This window comes from Lissotriton helveticus, chromosome 7 (assembly GCF_964261635.1).
Source record: "Lissotriton helveticus chromosome 7, aLisHel1.1, whole genome shotgun sequence".
Taxonomy (NCBI): Eukaryota; Metazoa; Chordata; class Amphibia; order Caudata; family Salamandridae; genus Lissotriton; species Lissotriton helveticus.
Window position 1 is genome coordinate 1,276,678,655 of NC_136068.1, and position 24,518 is coordinate 1,276,703,172.

Below are 24,518 nucleotides of genomic sequence, written 5' to 3' on the forward strand. Positions count from 1 at the left end.
TGAATGCGTTTGTATTTGTCCAGTTTGGGTGGTGGAGCAATGCACTAGAGTTGCAAGCATGTCGTCATCTTGGCCAGGAGACCATGCTGTCCATTTTAATGTAGTAAGCAAATTAATTTAAAGGAGCATAAAACGTAGAAATTATGTTGTATGTACGCTTCGTGAATGTGAATAAAAATGTTTTATTGAATGCGAAAGCCCTCACCACAAAAAGGGATGTACCCTACCCTACAGTTCTAGGCCGTCATTGGTTGCACTGTAATTTATCACTGGTATGGAAGGGCCTTTTGTGCCATGGCATAATATTACTCCATTTAACTCTATAAGTGTGCTGTGATCTACTCCCTGAGATGGTGGAGAGATTAAAATTGAGATACTGTATCATACAAGTAATTCCACTTCGTCTCAATATCCAGTCATGGACTTCGAAGAAGAACAAATCTCATATTACATATAGGAAAGGCAATTCAAATTTGTAAGAACACAAGAAGCCAGAGTCTAGCCACATCTAGCGTCCAAGATACGACCACAAGCACAATCAAACCTTCAAGCAGTATGATGCCATAATTGAAATAACATTGGCACTATGGCTAATGCTATCACATGGCATGAAATTTGGCCATCCTCCTTGATATTTTTAAGTTTATTAAAAGACAGTGTTTACAGCATTCAGTAAGCGTTGCAGAGATCCAAATAGAAGGTTGTGTGACACAACCACGCATGCCTTAACCATTAGTTCCTTAACAATACAGTAGAATAGGTCTTAAGCACTCATTCCTTTACCACGCCAGTCTTTAAAACGACTCACCTTAGGGAAAGTGCTGGACTTTGGAATAGTATAATTTACTATTCAAACTTTAGGCCGTGCATTGGACTTTGAACTCCAACACTGGTTTACCTAAGGCATGTTGTTGTAAAAACATGCGTGGTAAAGGAATGTGTGGTTAAGTCGAATTTGTTGTTTCAACCGTGTTGCTAAGGTAACGAGTGGTTTGTCTGTTGTCGTAATTTCTGTTTCCCTGAATAGAATGCTGAAGTGTAATACAATCTCTGTAATTCCTCCCTTCCCAGGAGTCTTAGAATCCCTAATAATAGTCTAGAAACCAAAATCATCCAAAATCCCACTACTGAAGGGAAACAGGGGCGCCCCAAGTCCAGGATAATAATTCAGGGTGCTGAAGGCCTTTTTCAAAGTCTCGGTTTCTTGTTAAAAGGCATACTAGTGATTCATTGGCTTTTCAGTTATGCTGGACAGTGTATATGAAGGATCCAGTCATGGGTCAAACTGGCCTCATAGTCAAAGTGGATGCAAGTCAACTACTAGAACAAACCGAAAATGAGATTGTGTGTTTTCTGTGAAGATTTTGTGTTCAGTAGCAGTTGAACCTGGGTCCCCATTGTGGATTACTCAAATAAACTATGCCAAATTGATCTTGCTGCGTCACCATTAATTGAACTTAACAGACATGCCTCAGCGTACAACACTCCCAGACCGTGAATAGTCCTACTAGGTGGTGTGAATAATGTTCTAAACTACAAAATACAGTATGTGCACAGATCTGCTTACCTCAGCTAGCTTTGTACACGAGGAGAGGTTTGGGGGTGATCAAAAAAAGAGAGCAGATTGTCGTGGGGAAGACATTCCTCACAACCGACAGCACCCAGTCAATGTGCTACTATTTCTCTAATTGCTTCAAAGTAGTCTACTAAGCAGAAGAGGAGATGTACACTCTGTGTGCTGTGTCATTATAACTCACATAGTGTCAGGCAGCCTTTTTGTCTGAGTTTAACAAACACAATAGTAGTAAGCAGGAAAGCTGTACATCCATGAAAGAGTATACTGAAGTGTTTGGTCACAGAGTAAAAGCAGAAGCGCTGACTGGGTGCTGGACAATGGTCCCTCACATCCAACAAACCTCAAGTGTACACCAAAGTCCTTGCTGGTTGATGCTTCTTTGTTCCTTCTGACTTTTGCTTTATGCTTTACCATCCACACCATTCACAGATATTTCTTTTAGGTGTCCTGGAGGAGGCTGAGTTCTACAACATTTCCTCACTCGTCCGACTGGTGAAGGAGCGGATACGGGACAACGAGAATAGGACCTCTCAGGTGAGGCACACTTGTAGCCAAAGGCAATGACCAAGATCGGGGAGATGATTTAGGAAGTGGTAGTTTTGAGGGGTTAGAAGAATGTATAATGTGTTTTATTTACATGGTTTTCTGCTGTGCATACTGGGCCGTTTGAGGATCATAACACCGTAAAGAAAGAGCAGTTGCAGTACGCAAAAAATTGTCATGCAAAAAAAAGATCTTTACTGACTGGTGGGCAACACATACTTACAATCAATAGCAGACAAAAACATGTACCGCAATAAAAGATCAATGAAATGTAAAGGCATGCAAGTACAGTTGCTCTAAATTATGTTGTGTCCTAGACAAAAGCGATGCAGAGTGTAATTCTTTGAGTTCAACAGTCATCACTTTACTGTACCTTGGGGTGGGTTGTGATGATGTACACATGTTATTCTAATCTTGTTGGGAGTCTCGGTGTTATCTCCATTACTTACTCTAAACTCTGAGTATATTGAAAAGTATCTAATAAAAAGAAACCAGTAAAGAATAATGCCAATAAGAAGACACTGAATTGATAGCTGACGCACCGTGACTCTACACCCCCCCCCCCCCCCCCCCCCAAGAGCTGCTCTTCTCAGAATCAGGTCTATATTTTTGCTCTGGCTTGTTTAGGACCATGTTGGGAAGTGAAGCACCAGACCAAAGGTTCCTTTTCCCTAATATGTGTTGCAGATGCGAGTTTAATTTTGTCTCTGAGTGCAAGGCTATACACAGCCTGCTGCTTACATTGTGGGATAGTGCTCAGAGCACATTCAAGTTTTGTATCCGCATAAGATAATTTATTTTTTTTAAACTTTATTCGTGAATGTATATTCTCCACATACGTATACAGTATTATCAGCAGACATATAATACATCACGTTTTTCAATTTACTCCCAGTCTCGAAATAAAGCGCGGAGACTCGTCCTCCAGGGCTTTTCCATACAAATTCGTGCATAGTATTAGAGATCTCCATTAGTATTAGAACATGTCCTTATACCCACACTCTCCCACCCCAACTATCCCTCCACCACCAAGCCAACTCAGGTGTACATTTCCTCCTAACAGATCTGTCTCAGCTCCCCAGCGTTGACCACTTTCTGCCAGGATCATGTATAATAAGCTCTGTGTGACCACCTCTGTCCCGCCTCAGTGTCCAAAATATACTGTATTACTCCCCAGGGTCTCAGCGTGCTCAGTTGTCCTGTGACAGGGGCCGATCTATACTATCTAATTCTAGTAGCATAACTTCCCAATCTAGTGCCATCGGGATTTTTCGCCTCCCACCTTCTTCCTCCTTTTAAGGACAACACATTCTGCCCTACCCCATTTCACCATGTCTTCCCGCCATGTCTCCACCCTAGGCGCTCTCGGGGACTTCCACTGCATTGTAATCTTCCTGATCGCTAGTAGGAAAGCTAAGTCCACAAATCGCAGTTTGGGTTTTAAGGGTTTGGGGCGAGGCCGGGCTCCCACTAGGCAATACAGGGCACTCTCCTTCACCTGTATCTGAGACACCTCTCTCATCGTCCGGCAGACCTCTCTCCAGTAACTTGCCAGCTGTGGGCACGACCAAAGCATATGTAGGAGGCCTGCCTCATCTGCCCTACATCGCAGGCACTGATGAGAGGCGTTGGGAAACATCTTGTGAATCCTCTCCGGGGTGAGGTAAGCCCTGTGGAGTACCATGGCTTGAATGTATTTGAATTTCACGTTCCGGGAAACCCTCTTTGGGTGTTCCAGGGCCACCCGCCAAGTCTGATCAGTAAAATCCTCCCCTGTGTCCCGTGACCAGGTCTCTCGCAGGGTGTCCAGGGATAATGCAGCATGAGTTCTGATCCCCGTGTACAGCCATCTTACCAAGTGGCTGCCGGCCCCCATATAGTGTACTAGGTGCACTAGTTCGTGTTGCTGTGGTTGGATGCGTTGTGGCGCCCAAGTCGTCCTAATGAAATGAGAGACAGTGGCGTGCAGTAAGTAGTGTCTATCCGAAGTCCCGGTCGCCTGTACGAAAGAGCGATGGTCCAACAGTAGGTTGTCCCCGAAGAAACTACCCACCCCTTCGATCCCATTTGCTGTCCAGTCCCGTATGGCGTGTTTGTTAAGTCTTCCCTGTGGTGTCGGGATACCTAGTAAGGGGATATTATCTGCATATGGTAGGACCACAGATGTGTAAGCCAGTGCCTTCTTCCAACAAAGAAGGGCGGTACGGAGCAGCGGGTGGCATTCTCGTGGGAGTTTACTCTTAGGTAGCAGTAAGGTGTGCAAGTCACCCCGGCCTAATTGGTCTGTTGTCCATCCGATCTCGTGGAGATTCTTCCCAGCCAGCCAATAAGACAACTATTGGAGTTGACTTGCGTAAAAATTGCCTTGAAAATCGGGGGCACCGAGTCCCCCCTGGGAGGTGCTAAGTTGTAATTTACGCAGGCTGAGCCGTCTTCTGCCCGGCCCCCATATAAGGGTAATCAGTAAGGACTTAATGGACTCAAAGGTACGGTGCGGGATGCTTATAGGCAGGTTCACAAATTAGTACAGCAAGCTTGGTAGCATTACCATCTTTGCTATCGCAATGCGGCCCATAACAGACAAGGGGAGTGAGGTCCAAAAGCCGATGCTGCCACGGAGACCTGCGATGGCTCTGGAAATATTACCGTCCAGCTGGTCCTCCGACCTCCTATATATGCGAATTCCCAGGTATTTGAAGCTGGACTGGGCAACCGGGATCCTGTAGGTGCCAAACGGCAGAGAGGGCGGGTGAGGCCCGTCGCTGAAGTAGAATCCCACAGATTTTTCCGGGTTGATGGCCAGTCCCAATACCGTTTCAAATCTGCGGAAGGTGTCATATAGAAGCATGTGGTCCGACTCTAGGTCCCGGAGGTATAATAACATATCGTCCGCATAGACTGACAGGAGATGGGACGTTCCTGCCACCGGTACTCCCAGCATGTCTGCGTGTTTACGAAGAGCAATGGCCAGAGGTTCCAGTGCCAGCACAAACAGCATTGGGGACAGGGGGCATCCCTGCCTTGTGCACCGGTGGACTGGGTATTCGGCCGATATATACCGCCCCGTTTTCGCCCTAGCTGTGGGATCGGTGTACAGCAACCTAATCCATCTTAGCAACGGGGCTGGGAAGCCGAAGCGGCGCAGGGCTTCGAACATAAAGGACCAACAAATCAAACGCTTGTTTAAGATCCAACGCAATGCATCCCGCCCGTACCAGCTCAGCCAGCGTCGCTGTCAGTATAGCGTGCAGGTGTCTCGTGTTGAGGGAGGTACTGTGCCCCGGGAGGATCCGCATAAGATCAGTTAATCTGGACAAATGTCCTCCTTCTTTTGGCCCAACTACCTTAGGTTAGCATTGGACATGCATGTGTACAGTGGTCCTGGCATTCATTAGTTTGTGTATTTTGACAACTCTCTGCTATAGAATGATCGAAGATGGTCATTTGTTATGTCTACCATTTTATATGAAACCTGTGCTATTAATGCTGCTGGTGGAGCATTGCAAGAACAAGATAGCTGCAGCATTCTAGAACTATTTTCACTCTTGTATCATTGCTAACAGTTGGCCCTTCAAATTCTCCTCAGGGTCCGGTGAAGCATGTGTACCGGGTTTTGCAGTGTCAGGAGGAGGAGCTTACACAGATGGTCTCCACAATGTCTGATGGGTGGAAGTTTGAGCAGGTGAGTGAACCATTTTTTAATTTTTAAATATGGCTGCGTGCTCAATCCAGAGCGCTTTCAGGTACACTCTCCCCACTTTAAAACATTGTATTTGCATGCAAAATGCAGATAAGTTTCAATATAATATAATAATATGTAGTTGCCGAAACCACCCAAGGAGTCAAATCACACCTTCATCGTCCCTGACCTGCTCCAAATCTCATGTCACTCAGCTTCTTTTCTCTGATCTACTCCTTCTTCAGAATTACATTCACGTTGTTATTTAATCTCAGGGTCTTCACCATTGTCTTTGAGAGTTCTCTTTCAGGGAATACTCATCAATAGTCATAAGTACTGAATAATCCCGCCTACTTGTGGGGATCCCGGATCATATACAAAAAATACATATATATATCTATGACAAAAAACAAATAACCTGTACGTTTACCTTCAAACATACATATATATATATATATATATACATGTGTATATAACTCAAACAGCCTAAGATGCCAAAATTGCATTGGATTTTTCATTTGAAATAAAATGAAACCCATAAAGCATTTCTGTAAAAAAAAGAATATGCACTCTTTTAGTGTTCCCACATAGCCCTTTATTTTCAAAGAAAAAGGCAAGTTATACCAGGCAATTAGCCCATAGGATGCATAGAGAAAACCACAACAGTAATAAACTGGCACCGTGCCTTTAAGACCTCCAGGAGCTCCCTGCTCCCATCATGCACCACCGGTGATAGTTAGGTCAGTTATTTTTTCCGGCTCCATCTGTGAGGGTCATGGAGCATTGAGCTCGTAAAGTTTTGATAGTTCTAGTCAGAAATTGGTTTACTGAAAATTGTTTCTTCATCATACGAAGTTTTTGACTTCTGGCAGCTTTTCTGATGATTTTCTGACAATTTTACTAACTTTTTTCCTGTCATCCTGTCAGAATCGCCAGCTTTATTCAACAAATTTCCCTCCTGTGGGAAGAAGATGGCAATGTCGGACCTACACTCTGTATGTATTGTGTGTTTACCATCCTCACACAATCCAGAGAAGTGTTATTTTCTAAAAGAACACTTAGGGATAGAGAAAAGATAAAGCTGCATGCCTTACTGGAGAGAGGAAAAAAGACTTTCCAGAAGTGGCCTTGAAAGCTGTCTCTCGGGAACGACACAGATCTGAGAAGAAACATTGTTCTGCTTCTCCAGCATCAAAAAGGAAGCAGATCCCTGACTGTCACCCCTCCCCCCCTCCCTCCCCATAGCATCGAAATCAGCATTGGATAAACAGGCAAGGCATGCTACAACGTGGAGGGACAGATCGCCGTCGATGTGTTCAGAGTCTCTGCTGTCAAAACGTAAGTCGACATCAAGGCATACTACTTCGGACTTGAAGTACGTTATACCAGAGAAGCATAAATCTATGTCAAAATCTGGGTAGACGTTGAAGAAATTTCGGTTGAGGCACCGGTCGGTGTTCAGATCCCCGCCATCGTCACAGCAAGCACAGCCGACGTCAAGAATGATGACGTCGAGGACCCCGCCGCAGCCACACAGGAAATCGGTGTTGAGTTTGGCACAGTCAGTGTCTCTGGCTGCAGTTTGACGTCGAGAGAAGTAAACCCTACGGCGGCGACTGGCATGCCAGTTGCCGAGACCACTCTCGTCTTTCGTGGAGCTACTAGGAAAGCTGAGATCGACGTTGAGGTCCATACGGTTGACATTGAGGGAAGCATCTTCTTTTCAAGGCATCAATATAGTACAAATCACGCCGGAGGGGATCACCGGTTGCAGCAAAACAGACACCTCCTGTTAACCTTTTGCCAAGATGGCTCCAGAGTGTTTTCGACATTCGAGGGTTCCACCCAGAAGTGTTGGTTTTGACCACTCTCAAACATACTCTACCTCCAGAGTCTCAGCTGTTCCTCCACCTGCTAAATCCACTCCAAACAGGTCACCAGGGAGAGCTAGGTCTCTTCCAGCTCGCCATTCTGGTTCCAGAACACCTCTTCAGCAGTCTAGATCTCGCCCTTCCTCCAAATCAAGAACAAGTAGGTGTAGGTCGCCTTCATGGTCTACATCCTCAAGGTCTTCTGTGAGAGACTATTCACCAACCCTTTCTGCTACCCTCCCCACCCCCAGCCAGAGTGTCTCCTATTGATGGCATTGTGACTTTTAATTAAGTCCTCCGCAGGGGTGCCAACAAGTTGAATATTGACATGCCTTTACACCATCGGTCCTCGGCAAGGCCCTTACTACCTTTCATTCCTGGTCAGCTTGAACCTGCGCTACAGACTTTTTTTTTTAACTCCAGCTGTGCTCGATGCTGCCCCTCCACGTATCTCCAAAAAGTACAAGGCACCTGACCAGGATCCACTGTTCCTACGATCAGATCCTCCACCAGATTTTGTAACTGTGGCAGCAGCCAGGAAAACACATCCTGGAGCAACATCCTCTGCATTCACTCCGGAAAAGAAGAGTAAACACATAGAGTCTCTGGGGAAAAGAATGTGCAGTACATCAGTACATCAGCATCCTTCATGAAAGTGGCTAGTTCCTCAGCACTTCTTGGAAGGTATGACAGGTCTTTGTGGGACTCTTTATCTAGATTCACGGTGAAGCTACCCAGAGAAGACCAGCAGGAATTTCTTGAAATCTTGCAGGAAGGTGGTCTGGTTGCAAACCAGGTCATCAGCGCAGCTACAGATACATCCGATTCGGCTGCACATGGTTACTCCCGTGGTATTTGTGCCAGACACTCGGCCTGGTTGCGTCTCATTGGACACAAACTGGAAGATCAAAGTAGGAATATGAATCTTACTTTTAATGGTACTTCCTTGTTTGGCACTCATGCCGATGATGAGATGTCCAAAATGAGAACGGAGTTGGACACTCTAAAAGCGGTCGGCCTGTAGAAGTGGAAAGACTTTAGCTGCAAGTACCGACTATACCACCATCGGTTTTTCTAACAGAGGGTTCAAGCCCCTCATTCGTCGACGTAACCGCAACAATCCAGGTCGCATTACTATCACATGCTAAGCAATGAGCCCTGGCTTCCCCTAAATCCTTTACCCACTCCGGTGGGGGGGACGTATTGTTTTTCACCTGGACGAGTGGAGAAGAATCATAAAAGTCTAATGGGTACTCAGTATAGTAGAGAATGGTTACTTGTTCAGATTCAATTCCCCACCTCCGTCAGTACCACCTCTTGGAAAGTTTGTTCAATATCACCACTTCTCACGAGAGGAGGTGTCAACCCTACTAAAGTAAGATGCTATAGAAGTAGTTCTTTCTCCGCAGCAAGGACAGGGAATTTATTCCTGCTACTTTCTGGTATGCAAGAGGGGTCCGGTCCAAGAGTACAGACCAGTATTCAACCTGAGGCTTCTGAACAAGTTCATACGCAAAGAGGAATTTTAGATGTTGGCACTGCACCAGATTTTTCCACAGTTACTGCAAGGGGACTGGATGTGCTTCCTTTACCCACAGGACGCTTATTTCCACGTGCCGATTTCCAGAAAACATCGGAAATTCCTGCGTTTTCCGATAGCATCTCAACATTTCCAGTTCAAAGTCCAACCGTTTGGGCTCAAGTCAGCCCCTAATACGTTTTCAAAATGCATGGCAGTAGTTGCGAGTTTTCTTCGCAAGCAAAAGCTCTTTGTCTATCCATACCTGGACGACTTGTTGCTGAAAAGGCTCTTCACCCACTCTGCTTCAGAGTCACTTCTCCTACAGCATACGAGTGCTCAGTAATCTGGGCCTACAAGTCCATTACAAAAAGTCGATCTTCAATCCAACTCAAAAGATCCACTACCTGGGCGCTTCCCTGGATACCATCAGTGCAAGCGTCTGTCGGTTACGGAACCCTTCCCTGTTGAGCGGGGAGTCAGGCAAGGTTGCGTTATGGCGCCAACCTTGTTCTCGCTCTTCGTGAACGGGGTCGCGGGTTTCCTCTCCTTGGTTCCGACCGATGCCCCTGCAATGTCTGGTGAGCAAGTCCCGATCCTCATGTTCGCGGACGACACCTTGATAATCTCAAAAATGCCAAGTGGGCTGCAATGTGCCTTAAGGCACTTTGAGGCTTTTTGCTTGGACCTGGGCCTCGAAATAAATACAGAGAAAACAAAGTTTATGGTCCTTACTGACCGTAAGCCCCTTGGGTCTGCTAAACCCTTTAGAGGGAAGATATACTTAAATAATTCCCCGCTAGAGTGGGTTGACGCCTTTACTTATCTGGGTGTTACCCTCCAGAGAGATTTGGGATGGTCTAGTCAAATAGATCTAGCAGTCCTAAAACATCATCAGCAGGCAGGTATTCTTCTCAAAAGGTTTAACTCCTCAATATCAAAACCCATTAGCCCATTACTACAGATATATGGAGTAAAGGTGTTAAGTTCTGTACTTTATGGAGCAGAACTTTGGGGGTTCGAAAATTTAAGAAATTTGACGCTAGCAGAAAATGAATTTTTGAGAAAAGCTGCTAGCATTCCGTCAAGTACCCCGTTGACACCATTAATGTGGGACCTTGGAAAAAAAATCTGTCCAAGATCTTGCTTTCCTACGTCCGCTACTTTATTGGCGTAGGATATGGACCACAGAAGAATTACAGCATTATGCGGGGGGTCTAAAGGAAATAATTGCCAAAGATTCCTCCCACAAAATACACTGGCTGAAGGCCATTAGGTCCTTGTTGCTCAGCCTGGGAATGGGAAAACTTTGGGACGACCCTGCAAATGCCGTCTTCCCCTCCCAAAAAATTCTGAAGGCAAAGTATTGGGAGATGGTTAATTTGAAAGTATGTACAAAGGGTCTTTCTTTACACCTAACAGGTCGTTTTCTGGAATTTAAGGCCCAACCGAAGCTGGAATTGTATTGGGATGCCATAGAGGGGATAAGCATGACCGCAAACTCTATTTCCAACTTAGAGTAGGCACCCTTCCAACAAGGTCATTCACAGCTAAATGGGCAGGAGAAACGACAATGATAAATGCCCTAGGTGCACGGACGATCAAGAGACAATAAGCCATCTTCTCTTTTTTTTGCCCCCTTTATGTTGCTCCTAGATCGAAGTGGGTGAAACCTATTTGTAAAATAATTGGCACCCGCAGACATGAAGAAGCATTAAGAATTTTGTGTACAGACCCCACCTCCCCCCCCCCCCCGCCAATTTCTTTAGCTGTGGCCAAGTTTTTAAAATGGGCATGGGTAATTCGGGCAAAACAATTACGGCGATGAAATGAGAATATAATATTTATCTATCTAATATAGATGTAAATATTGGGGACGTATCAGTTAAATGAGCTTTGTGTAATATTACCCTGGACTGTATATATGATAAGTTTTATGGATTTTATGAATTTAGGTATATTTGATATTCGACAAGTCTAAGTAGTTTAATCACTTTTTTAATATTTATTGTACACATTTTAATGGTATTTTATATATTGGATAATGTGTATTTTATGTGTTGCTTTTATGACTTAATTGTCGAATAAAGTTTATGAAACAAGCAAGCGTGTGTCCTTCGCAGGAGAGGTTATCTTCAAAACACGACAAGTGCTGCAATGTCCTCCGTTCTCACCATCCCACGGTCAGGCAACTGTCTTCACTTCTGGATTTGATAGCGTTCTCCATCTTCATTTTCCCACATGCCAGACTGAAAATGGGTCCTCTGCCACAATCTCTGGAGACCAGTGGTCACAAGTTTCAGGCCGCTGGGAAGACTTGGTGATTCTCCCTCAGTCAGCCATGGATTCAATCAGATGGTGGGTGAAACGATCACATCTGCTCAAAGGAGTTCCTTTACATCAGGACCTTCACAGTCAAACAATTGTCACGGAAGCTTCCCTACAGGGTTGGGGGCTCATATCGGGCCCGTTCAGGTACAAGGACTCTGGTCAGAGACAGTGCAGGGATACCACATCAACTTGCTAGAACTGAGAGCGGTACATCTTGTGATCAGGTCATTGTTCCCTTCTTTCCATACACATTCCCTGTTGATTCAGAAGGACACCATAACCATGTATTATCTGAACAAACAGGGGGGAACCAGGTCGAGACCCCTCTCTCAGGAGGCTCAGACCATCTGGAGATGGCTTCTCGCAAGAAATCAGACCATTTCCGCAATTCATCTCCCAGGTACTCTCAACATCCAGGCAGACTCTCTGAGTCTGGACTTCGTCGAAGCTCACGACTGGGTGCTAAACAACGACATTGCGCAGGACATCTTCCGCCAATGGGGAGTTCCAAATATCGACCTGTTTGCAGACGCAGCAAATGAAAAATGCCCCATATTTGAATCAAGATTTCACCAACCAGGTTCCAGAGGGAATGCCCATTTGATAAAATGGTTGCAGACATTACCTACATTTTTCCTCCAATTCTGCTCATTCCTCTGGAGATGAAGGAGACTGATCGCACCGGAGTGGCTTCGCCAGTGGCAGTACCTGGATCTGCTTCAACTATCAGGGATTCCACACAGGAGGTTACCATGCCGACCGGACTTGTTATCCAGGAACAGGGAGAAGGTTTTCCACCCCAACCTCTCATCTCTACGATTAACGGCATGGCTCCTGAGGTCCTCCAGTATGGACATTTAGATTTGTCCGCAGACTGTATGAACATACTTAAAGGCGAGAAGACCATTGTGGTATCTTCCACAGTAGGGGGAAGCTTATCTAAGCCACGACACCTCTGTCCCTACGATCACCTTGGAACGCGCCGAGGTGACATCACTTAGAATGTCACGGCTGAGAGCGTTCTAAGGCGAGCGCCCGGAGAAGCTGTCGGCTAGCATGCTGTGAGCCAGTCAGCTGTGGCTGGGGTCTGTTGTTTACTACTTGTGAAGTTACTTCAATAAAGCTGTTTGAGTAGCTACAAGATCAGCGTCTCCCTCAGTTATTGGGGAATCTTACACTGGTGACGAGGACCATCGGGAATATGATATAGCAACTTTGACCCCAATACGCTATCAACCGACATAGAGATTTTGGTAGAAGAACCCAGCAGCACATTCTAACACTCAGCTAGCCAACTTATTGGAGAAACCTACCGGGAGAAGACAGGCAGGTGTTGGTGCCATAACCGAACGTGGGAGGTCCAGACTCACCCCGCTGGATCCGTAGAGCAGTAAGTCAGGCGCGAAGCTTTGGGCCGACATCCAGAACAGTGAGCACTGTCGTGTAGCAGAGCAGGAGCTGGACACGAGACGGCCAGCGCTCGCATGTCACGGTGGGTGTGTCGGAGGGCTAATGAGGGTGCGCTCTCTCATAGCGCTGAGTGAAAGCTGAGCGGACGGCGGCGCACGAACCTGTGAGGCAAACTGCAAAGCCGGGAAGTGTAAGGCAGCGGCATTTGGCGAGCGCATGACGGATAAGCATCTGGTGAGGCTTTCGTGTCACCGCGAGGTGTGAGGCAGCGGCATTTGGCAGCGGTCGTATGTTGGCGTGAGTGAGGAGCAGTTGGTGGGGGCCGTCATTGAACGTAGTTCAGAGCTGTGTGGGCCCCGTGGGAAACTCCAAGGAAGTCTTGGCAGGGCAGAGTGCCAGACAGGAGCCTGTGAGTAACACCGCCCGAGAAGCAGGCGAGCAGAGCGGTGAAGGTGCGGTCTTGAGGCAGAGAGGCGAATTAAGGACAAAACTCCACACTTCGATAAAGGTAGCCCGAGGAGGCTGGCAGAATGTCTTTACTGACTTCTGGCAGTGCCTGTCATCTGAAGGGAAAAGGAACTGTGGTGGAAGAACAATAACTCTGGTTCATTGAGAGGAAGACCCTGTCAAGGAAAATCTACAGTGAGGGACAGTGCCATCTAGTGGTCTCCAAGGAGAACTAATCTACATCTGCCACCATGCATGTAGAACTGTTTTTCTGAAGAAAAGGGAACTGGACTTTACTGAGGGCCCTGTTCTCCTAGTGAAAACACGAAAGTGTTTTTAAAAAAAATATAATTGTACATTTCCTAGTGCGTCATTGCGCTGATAACCGTGATTGTGCTAGAAACCCAAATTTCACTAGGGCTAAAATGCAAAATGTAACGCCCCCTCTTTCTTCTTACCAAGCCCAGGGGAACCCGCTATGAAGTGGAACAAATGGAAGAAGGTCTTCCTGAACTATGCAGTTGTATGTGGACCCAATTTAGGCCTGGGAAGGAAAGTAGCATTGCGCTGAGTGCGCATGAAGCAAGAGGATTGAATGAATTCAAAGTTAGTCTAAAAAAACTAGATCTACATTACCTTCCTAAAACCAGCACTATTATGGAACTGTACCATTTTGGTAAAAGAGGGCAGAAGGAAGGGGAATCAATAGAAGATTTTGTCTCGGATCTACGCAAACTGGCTGCCACGTGCAAGTTTGGGGGTGCGTGTGAGGATGATCAGAGACCAGTTCGTGTTGACATGCAGGACCGAGCGAGTGCGTGAAGAGTTGTGGCTAAAAGATGACCCACCACTAAGGTAGGTGCTCATAGTGGCCAAGCAAGTGGAACACATGATGCAGTGTGTAAGTGAAATCAAGCAAGACAGCAAAAGCAAGGTCAGCGAGAGCAAGGTTAAAGTGAGTGAAGTGGTGGCAGAAGGCGACGGTGTGTTGGCAGTTAAAGAGCAGAAGAATGTGCAGAAGGAACAGAAGGAGAGCAAAGGAGGATGGATTTTCAAAGGCAACTGCTATAGGTGTGGCAAGCAAGGACATATGGCGAGTGACCAAGATTGTACTGCGTTTAAATACACGTGTAGTAAGTGTGGCAGGAAGGGTCATTTCAGACAGTACTGCAGGAGTGTTCAGGGTTACAAGAAACAAGGAAAGGATAACACTGCACAGGTGTGTGATGAAATCGTTTTGCGTGTACAGGGCGGACAGGTCAGCAATCCTAAAGACACAATACAGGTTGAAGAGTTAGAGGCTATTTTTGACTCTTGTTCTAAGATAAAAATCATTAATGCCAAAGAATTTGAAAGGGTGGCCAAAGGGAAACTCAAATTGAGTAAAATGGATGTAAGGCCGGGGGCTATGGTGGTCAACCTATCAACATGAAAGGTTATTTCTGGGGCACTGTAGGCTACAAGGACAGATTGACGGTCTCTAAGATTTATGTATCCTTAGAGGGAGATAACATACTGGGGTGGCAGGCCCAAACAGAACTAGGTGTATACCTCCACCCCAACAAAACCCCACAGATTCTAGTGCAAGAGGTAGGTGAGACTTGGGGAAGCATTGAAGAAGAGTTTAAGGAAGTGTTCAGTGGGGAACTAGGGTGCCTAAAAAACTACTCCCACATAATAAAATTGAAGGAGCATGCAGTGCAAGTAGTAGCAAGAGTAAGACACCTCCCTATAGCAATCCAGGAGGCAGTCAGAGCAGAATTAGAGAAACTATAAAACCTAGGGGTCATAGAACCTGTGGAGGCAACGGAGTAGCTGGCGCTGATCGTCGCAGCAAGGAAGAAAGATGGTTCAGTCCGTTTATGCATCGACCTCGGGCATTGAACAAAGAGGTCGTGGTCGACAAGTTCCCGCTGCCCAAGATCACGCACATTATGAGTATATTAGAAGAAGCGAAAATATTCTCGACATTAGATTTGACCTCGGCCTACTTCCAAATCAGGCTTCATGAAGATTTGCAGGAACTCACGGCGTTCGTCACACCAATGGGAGCTTTCAAGTTCAAGAGAATGCCGTTCAGTCAAATCTCGGCCGTAGCGGTGTTCCAAAGAATTATGGGCAGTATTCTTAGAGGCATTCCTGGTGTCTTGTGCTATCAAGACGACGTGCTGGTCTTTGGCGCGAACAACGGGCAACACGATACAAGATTGAGACAGGTGCTGGCGAGATTCAGAGAGCAGGGCCTCACGGTGAAGAGAGAAAAGTGCAGGATTGGCTGTAAAGAGTTAGTCTTCTTGGGACACAAGGTAACACCGGTTGGAATTCTCCCCAAAGCAGAACTCCAGAACACCATATTCAGTTTGGTTCCACCTAAGAACAAAGAGGAAATAAAATTGTTTATGGGAATGCTGGAATTCTACAGCAAGTTCGTACAGAATTTCGCTGGCAGGACCTATGCCATACGCAAATTGCTCAAGAAGGACGTGGTGTTCAGTTGGGATGAAGAGTGCCAAAAGGAATTCGAAGACGTGAGGAAGGCACTAGCTGAGGCGCCAAGCCTCAAAGCATTCATACCCAACAGGAAGACGGTGGTGACAACAGATGCGAGTTCAAAAGGACTCGAGGCAGTTCTCACACAAGTGGGACTGAGTGGTGAGGAAACCATAGCCTTCACATCGAGATCCCTTCTGAAGGCCGAGGTCAACTACTCGGTGATAGAGAAGGAGGCTCTGGCGGTACACTGGGCCATGAACAAGTTCCGGGACTTCATCTGGGTAACAAAGTTCAACCTAAGAACTGACCACAAGCCTCTGGTCAAAGTATTCAACAAAAAAGGGCTCGGCGCGAACTCTAGCAGAATCAGGCGTTGGGTTGTAAACCTCCAGGAGTATACGTTCAGCGTTGAATACGTACCTGGGACAAGGAATCTCGTGGCAGACTGCCTCTCACGCCTTGTGGGAGAAACAAAGGAAGATGAGGCAGGCCAGGAGAACGGATGAAGATAAGGACGAGACACGAGCGGAAAAGGTTTGTGTAATTACCCAAGGGGCCGTTGGAGAAGAAAGTTGGAAAGAGGCACTTAGAGCAGATGACCAGTTGATGAAAGTGTGCGAGAGGGTAAAAGAGAATTGGAAGCACAAAGACAAACAAGACGAGACTCTACGCCCGTTCTGGATGATCAGGAATTTACTGTCCGTCACGGACGAATGTCTGTTCCGTGGCACAAGATTGATCCCGCCCAAGACCTTGAGGGACTATCTAATAGATTTGGCCCATGAAGGACACCTGGGTATCACCAAGAAGAAACCGAGGATGCGGGAAGACTACTGGTGGCCGAGCATGGACAACGTGATCGAGAACAAAAAGTAAGAGACTGCGTACCATGCACTATCAGCGACAAGGTTCTAAAACAGCACACACCTCCCATGCAATGTAGACCACCCCCGTCGAGGCCTTGGGAAGAAGTGGCATTGGACATAATAGGTCCACTGACGGGTGAAATTCGCACTCCTTACATCTTAGTGCTTATGGACCTATATTCTAGATGGTCAGAAGTGAAGATAGTATCTGAGATCACCACCAAAGTGGTCATTGAGTTCCTGCAAGAACTATTCCTCAGGGAAGGTCTACCCAGTAGTCTGTTGACAGACAATGAGGTACAGTTATGCTCAAAAGAAATGAGGGACTTTCTCGAGAATAATGGGATCAAACACAAACGCTGCGCATTGTACCACCCCGAGACCAACTGAATGGTCGAGCGGTTCAACAAAACCCTCAAGGAGAGCATCCAGCTAGCAAAATCAAATGGATTAGATTGGAAGGAAGAGATAGAGAAACGTCTAGAAGCCTACCGCCTGAACCCTCACCAGACAACTGGGGTCACTCCTTTTGAACTGCTCCGGTCAAGAAGGCCTAACACGAAGCTTTCACCGGGATGGATGGGGTGGCACAAAGGGTGGACGGCACACTCTAGGGAGTCGCAAAGGTTGGACAGGGAGCACAAAGCCATGATAGACAGGAAAGACAGGTTCGACAAACTACACTCCGTAAAAGAGGTAGGGTTCAAAGTAGAAGCACAGTTAAGATCAGAGCACCAACAGGCAGAGCGAGTTGGTCTGAGTTTACCAAACCCACAAGAATTGTCTAACTGTTTAAAAATACTGTAAAAACTCAGGAGCGGAAGATCTGGAACCTGAAAAGAGTTGTAAGATACCACTCCCCTCCAAAGAACAGAGACAATGAGGCCAGGAGGGAAGACAATCCCCAGATGTGGGGCGACCTACCTGTGAGGAAGCGTTTTGGGGAATCCTACGCTCCCCGCAGAACTAGCCAGAGGGTGGTTAGTCGCCCAAAACACCTTGAGCAATATGTTACCATGTAGAGTGCGACCATTGTTCTCATGTTCCTTACATGTGTCATTTTCTTGAGTTGTGAAGGGAAGGGGGATGTGTGGTATCTTCCACAGTAGGGGGAAGCTTATCTAAGCCACGACACCTCTGTCCCTACGATCGCCTTGGAACGCGCCGAGGTGACATCACTTAGAATGTCACGGCTGAGAGCATTCTAAGGTGAGCGCCCGGAGAAGCTGTCGGCTGGCATTCTGTGAGCCAGACAGCTGTGGCTGGGGTCTGTTGTTTACTACTTGTGAAGTTACTTCAATAAAGCTGTTTGAGTAGCTACAAGATCAGCGTCTCCCTCGGTTATTGGGGAATCTTACAACCATCCACCAGAAAATTGTACGCTTTCAAGTGGAGGCGTTTACTTGCGGTGCATTAATAATTACCTTGATCCCATTCGGGGTCAGGAGACTGATTTTACTATACCTATTGTACTTGGCCAAGTCAGGCCTTTAGTTTTCTTCTATAAGAGTCCATCTAGCCACTATTACAGCCTACAGAAAATCTCCTATGCAGGTTTCTTTCTTTCAACTACATGTAGTTAAAGACTTCCTTGAGGGTTTGCTTAACAAAAGGTCTATCCACCGACCAGATCACTGTCCCCTCCATGGGAACTTAATATTGTTCTTGCTAGGGTTATGGGGTCCCCTTTTGAACCTATCCACAAAGCCTCTCTACAGCACCTGTCATGGAAGGCCACTTTCTTAAAGGCCATCACCTAAGCTCGCAGAATGAGTGAGATACAAGCTTTGTGCTGTAAAGAACCTGATCTCATCTTTCATACAAACAGGGTGGTCCTTAGAACTCATCCGAGTTTTCTACCTAAAGTGATCTCAGATTTTCATATTAACCAGACTATTAATCTCCTGACCTTTTTTCCTAATTCTTCAACTCCTCCAGAAAGGGCCTTGCATTCGCTAGACCTAAAAAGGGTTCTGAAGTTCTACCTAGATAAGACCAAGGCGTTAAGGAAATCAGACCGCCTGTTTTTAAACTATGGGTACATTAATACTGGGTGTGCAACTTACAAACAATCCATTTCTAGATGGATTGTCTCATGCATTACATTGTCTTACCAGTTGCCCAATAAAAGCTCCCTGGCAAGCCAAAGGCTCACTGTACCAGGGGAAAGGTCTGTACCACGGCTCTTCTTTAAAATGTTCCTATTGCAGAGATTTGTAAAGCTGCACATGGCGATTAGTGCATACATTTACTCGCCATTACTGTTTAGATTCTGATACTCAGGCAGATGCTCAGTTTGGGCAAGCCTTTTTAAGGAACCTGTTTAAATGATTTATTCTTGAAGTCTTTACTATGATGTAACTATACTGATATTCGTCCGCGGGATTGTGGGTATGGGTTTGCTATTCTATTCAGTGCTTATGACTATTGATGGGTAGCCCCTGGAAGAGAAGGATAAGTTACTTACCTGTTTTCCTAGTTCTCTAGGATTTAATGGGAGGCGACGTTCTGGTTTCAGGGGGAGAATTGCAAAGCTCGACACTGCCGACTTAAAATGGCAGTCCAGGCACTTGTCATCTCTAGACTGGAATATGGTTGATCTACCAACTCGGGTTTACCCAAGACCTCCCTGGACCCACTGAAAGCCTGCCTCAATGCGTCCGCCAGACTACTAATAGGCTCAAGGAAATTCGACCATAATTCTCCACACCTGTAAGCTCTGAATGGCTTCTGCTTGAGGGCAGAATCCAACTTAAATTGGCATGTATCACCACTAGGCCCTATACTCAAACTCCCCAGCATTTCTTGCCCAGAAGCTCGTGATATCCGGAGGAGCCAGAAACTCCTGTTCCGCCTGAGACCTTTTTCTCCAACCAGCACGCTAGGATAAAAAAAAAACGTACAATCGGGCCTTTTCAGGGGCTGCACTAAGAATATGGAACTCACTCCCGCCCGCCATTAGAAGAACTCCATCTCTGAGACGCTTTAAAAAGGATGCCAAAATCTTCCTAATTGGCAAATTCCACTGCTAAACATTGACTTGAAATCACCTCAGGCGACCTTGTACCGCTTCCATTTACTTCCGACTACTACCTCTCATTGTGTCTATCCTGCTGCCATTCACCTGGCAACTCCGGGCACCCCACCATGGGATCTGGGACCTTCTGTTTCTTGGGAAATGTATTTTCTTGTGTTTATCCCAAATGTACCCCTCCCCCCTAAATCTCTTGTATACAATTTGCAAATTCTGTAAAGCGATCTGATACCCTTACGGGTCAAGTTTACTTATGTTTATCCCAAATGTGTCCACCACCCCGTTGAAGTCTCTTGTATACATCTTGTGAGTCCTGTAAAGCGCTCTGATACCGTAACGGGTCAAGTTTGCGCTCTATAAAACGCAAATAAATAAATATTGTGCTTTTATTATCTACCACCTTTCCTATCCTGTCATGGTACAGCCTGCCTATATATTCCATCAAGGTCCACAGCCATAGTCAGCCAGGGATCTTTCTTGTGGCAGCAATCGTTTTTTTGCACTATGAGGAATTTCTATGGCTGCAGGCTCAGTGATGACTATGAAACAGAAGACACACAGATAATGGACGGAATGCAGAGCAAATCAAATATTCACCCCATTCAAGAGATCTGGGAAAAATCCAGTGTTCTTTTACCCACCATGCCACCCCCAGTTTAGACCCAGTCATATGCAAATCAGTCTTGACCTTGTGCCTAATGGGATCAGTCCAGCCCGAACTGCCAAGCCAAATCCCCCCTGGACCAGAAACAAGCATCCTGGGACCGGTTTTGGGGTTTTGCCCCTCATCAGCCAGGCTAGCTTGACACCAGCGGCATGGAGAGCAAGAGACCCATGTCTGGGCATACCCATCCCACTCGGGGTGACAAATGCAAAAGGAACAATTGATAGACAGAATGTTGAGCACTGTCAAATATTCACCCCAGTACAAAGAGCTGCGCCTAAATCCATATTTTAACCCTAAGTGTGCCGGGTATACACAGACGTGGATCCCAGGCTCACTGTGCCACTGATTCAAGCTAGCCTGGCTGATATGGGGTGATGCCTAGCACCCGGTTCTAGGATGCTTGTGTCCGATCCAGGGAGGACCTTGCTTGGTAGTTCGGGCATGGGGAGCAAAACAATGATGGCTATAGGCCGAGATCTCTCTGTACTGGGGTGATGTTGGACATTGTTCAACATTCTGTCCATCAATTGTTCTCTGTGTCTATGAAACAAAGCAATGCCTCTACTAGTGCCGGAGGAGCCATCTCCTCATGTGTGATTGCAGCTGGAACAATCCCTGTTTGTCTGCTTTGTGCCTATTAAATATAAAAAACTTGATAGTTGAAAATACATTTTGAAAAACTTTTTTTTATTGAAATCTTTTACGTGGAAAAAGTGTCTCAAAAACGTTTACCTAATTTTACATAGTTTGAAAACGGTTTCATTTTTAATTTATGGTTACTTTTTAGGTCTCACCTTTGATATCCGTATTTGACCTATTGGTGACAATACCAATACTTTAAGTGTATGGGGCACAGTACATTGCTCATTATTGGTTGACAGTCTTGTCAATCTTATATGCTTGCTTCTTATTCAATATCTTTCCTCCCTCTACTTGTTCCTCCTTAGGAGCATAGCTTCTTTATCTGGCTTTTGACTGGATGACTTGTATCCTTCCCCGACTGACGTCAGGGAACTACTTATTTTTTTATTTGGTTTTCTTCTGTGCCTACATTTTCTGGGAGTGCATGACTTTTCTTGCTGTCAATCACTCATTTGCTGCTTGCTTCCCCTTAAATACCCCTGGTGCACTCTGTTGCAATTGTGTGACTCGTCTATTCCCCCCACATTCCTCCCCACCCACATCACCTCTGTTGCTCCCTCCTGCCTGGCAGAGTAAACCATATTCGGGCAGCTTTCAAGAAATTGGAGCCGGTTTGCTAAAGTGAGCAACCTGCTCATTTACTTGTAGAGCTCTGAAGGACTTTCCTACTGCTGCTTTCCGGCTCCTGCTGCTAAGCTGCCAATTTGACTATTGGCATCCTACAGTAATTGTATGCTTGTTTTGCTTTTATTTTCATGTAGCATTATTGTACGAGATGCGTGTGTGCCATTTTTAGTTTTAAAATAATGCTACCTTGCTAGGTTATAGTTGCTACTATTTTGGCTCCTAACAAAGACACTGGTGCCATCTCTCGTCTCTACCTCTTTCTCGTTGTTTTTTTTTGTCTTAAAAAACATTTATTCAACTGTTTATAAAGAACTGTACAATGGGAACTAATACAGTCGTCTTGTAGTTGAACACAAAGCATCAAGCGTCCCTACAGGGAAACTGCATTTGACAATGTTAAATAAGAATTATTTTCAGCAGAGCAGCTTTTTCAAAAGTAATATTTTGATTAAAACAAATATCTTTAAAACATGTACCCAAGGCTGTATGTCAGTTGTTGCATAGAGAGATATAATCATAATCCTCGCCTCATGTCCTTAATAGAATTGAAACTTACCTTTAAGGTGCTAGGCAAATTTCTATACTATGTCAGGACCGGAAGCTCCGATTATGCTAGTTGAAAGCTTACTTACCACCAACTGAGCCACCTCCTAAACCGGTTTAAAGTAAAACCTCTTGATGGTTCAGTCCTAGGACCAATCCGCTGCACACATTAAATCCTCTAGACGAGCCCCCAGCGAAAACGCCTTAGAGGCCAACTCACCCCTCGCTGAGTGGGCACCAAATTGTTTGGTATCGATACCCGCCTCCTGCATAACCCAACGCACCCACTTAGATATAGTGGGGGAAGAGACAGCCTTGTGCGGTTGTCTGAGAGCAATAAGAAGCTGTTGTTTGCCCGGAGGGCGGAGTTCTTGAGTTATTTCCTCATATGCCTTAAGACAATTTGCCACACATAACTTTGGAGTGTCCTGAAAAGCCGGATATGAAACCGTCAGAGTTTGAAATTTTGTCCGGCGACCTACTGTGAATACCACCCCAACCGGGGAAAAAACTCTTGCCAAGATGTCCAGACCCCGGACCTCTGAAACTCTACTATAGGAGACTAGACATAAAAGCATTGCCAGCTTGGCTGAAATCTCCTTCAGTTAGAGGTACCTATTCGGTTGCCAAGATAAAAACATGTTCAACACGAGGTTGACGTCCCATAAGACAGAATAGCGTGGTTCCGGAGGCAGAGAAAGCTGGATACCACGCAGCAGTCTGCAGACGAACAAATGTTCCCCTATCGGAGCACCGTCAATTGGGTTATGACCCTCTGAAATAGGAGACCGTATCGCGTTTATTGAACGATACGCCAGCCCCTCTGAGGCGAAGTCTGCCAAGAAATTCAAAATTGGAACGACACCTGCGACCAAGGGATTCAAACTCCTTCGAAGATACCAACAAACCCATCTCGTCCAGGTGGAACAATAGCGTTTTGTGGAACTATCTGCCCAAGCCTTTGACAAGAGGACTTCAGCCCGTCTCAAAAGGCCCAGCAACGACCACCGCTGCCTGAAAGCTGCCACACCATGAGAAGGAGAGACCCTTGGGCGACCAGATGATGCGGAAATCCCTCTGGGATCACAAGCAGGTGAGGAAATAGGGGGAGTAGGATTGGAAAATCCCAAGAACGTTCCAGAAGAACTGGAAACCAAAGTTGCGATCTCCAACATGCAGTTATCCTGGTCACCTCTGCCCCCTGTCGGCGAATCTGGGCCACCACCCTCGTGATCATTGAAAAAGGAGGGAAGGCGTAACCCCTCTCTCCGCTCCATTCTTAAAGGAAGACATCCGTGGCCAAAGCCATTGGATCCGGTCTCCAACTGAAGAAGCGTGGGACTTGATGGTCCAGACTGAACGTGAAGAGGTCCACTGAGAACGGTCCCCATGGAGATTCCACCCAGTGAAAAATCTGGGGGGCCAGTTTCCAGAGACTGGAGTCGTGAAGATGTCTTCAGTGCCAATCTGCGATCTGATTATTGTGACCCGGAAGGTATTCTGCTGTGACCGAAATGTGGTGATCCAAGCAGAAACCCCAAAAATCTTTTGCTAGGCTCGCCAAGGCCCGAGACCGGGGATCTCCCAAACGGTTGACGTACCGAACTGCGGAGATATGTCCATCTTTAGAAGGACACAGGACCGCACCTTGTCTTTGGTCCAACATCGTACCGCAATAGAGCCTGCCAGAAGTTCCAGGCAGTTGATGTGAAGGTTCTGCTTGTCCAATGACCAAACGCCTCCGGTGGAAAAATCCCCACACCGATCGCCCCATCCTGACCTGCTGGTGTGGGATTCTATGATAAGGTCCGGAACTGAGCTGAAAATCGCCCGACCGTTCCACGCCTCCATTTGGGACAGCCACCACACGGTCCCCTCCCTGGCCTCTGCCGAGAGAGGGACGGAGTGGTCGTATGACCATCCCCATCTCAGGTGGCCCGCCTCATCGTCCAAATCCCCCTGAGAGTCATCATTCTCAGGTTCCGGGGAATCTGGGTCTGGGGTGCCCTGAGGTTCGGATACCAGGGTATGGACTGTGATGGGGAGTGGAGGGGGGGGTACTGTGGCTAGGAAAGTGCTTTTAAGGCACGCAAAAGCATCCTTATCCACCCCTTCAGTACACTTCTTCTTGGGAGGGGGAGCACCCTCTCCAAGCGTGGACTCGGCCAGAGCCGTAGGGCACTGCTTTCGCTTTTGCTAGCTTGGTGCATTGTTGGACAATTCTGTCAGAGAGGCGCTGCTCCATAAGGCCAACCACCTCATTCACTACA

General features: G+C 46.4%; 1 protein-coding gene across 1 annotated transcript in view; it reads left to right on the top strand.

The window, feature by feature from the left end:
* The window catches only part of KCTD2 (potassium channel tetramerization domain containing 2), a 248,313-nt gene that overhangs the window by 141,381 nt on the left and 82,414 nt on the right, over nucleotides 1-24,518 (top strand). The window contains exons 3-4 of the mRNA XM_078654491.1: nucleotides 2,019-2,110; nucleotides 5,706-5,801. Of these exons, the coding sequence (XP_078510617.1) occupies nucleotides 2,019-2,110; nucleotides 5,706-5,801 (188 nt within the window). The remainder of the gene's footprint in view (nucleotides 1-2,018; nucleotides 2,111-5,705; nucleotides 5,802-24,518) is intronic.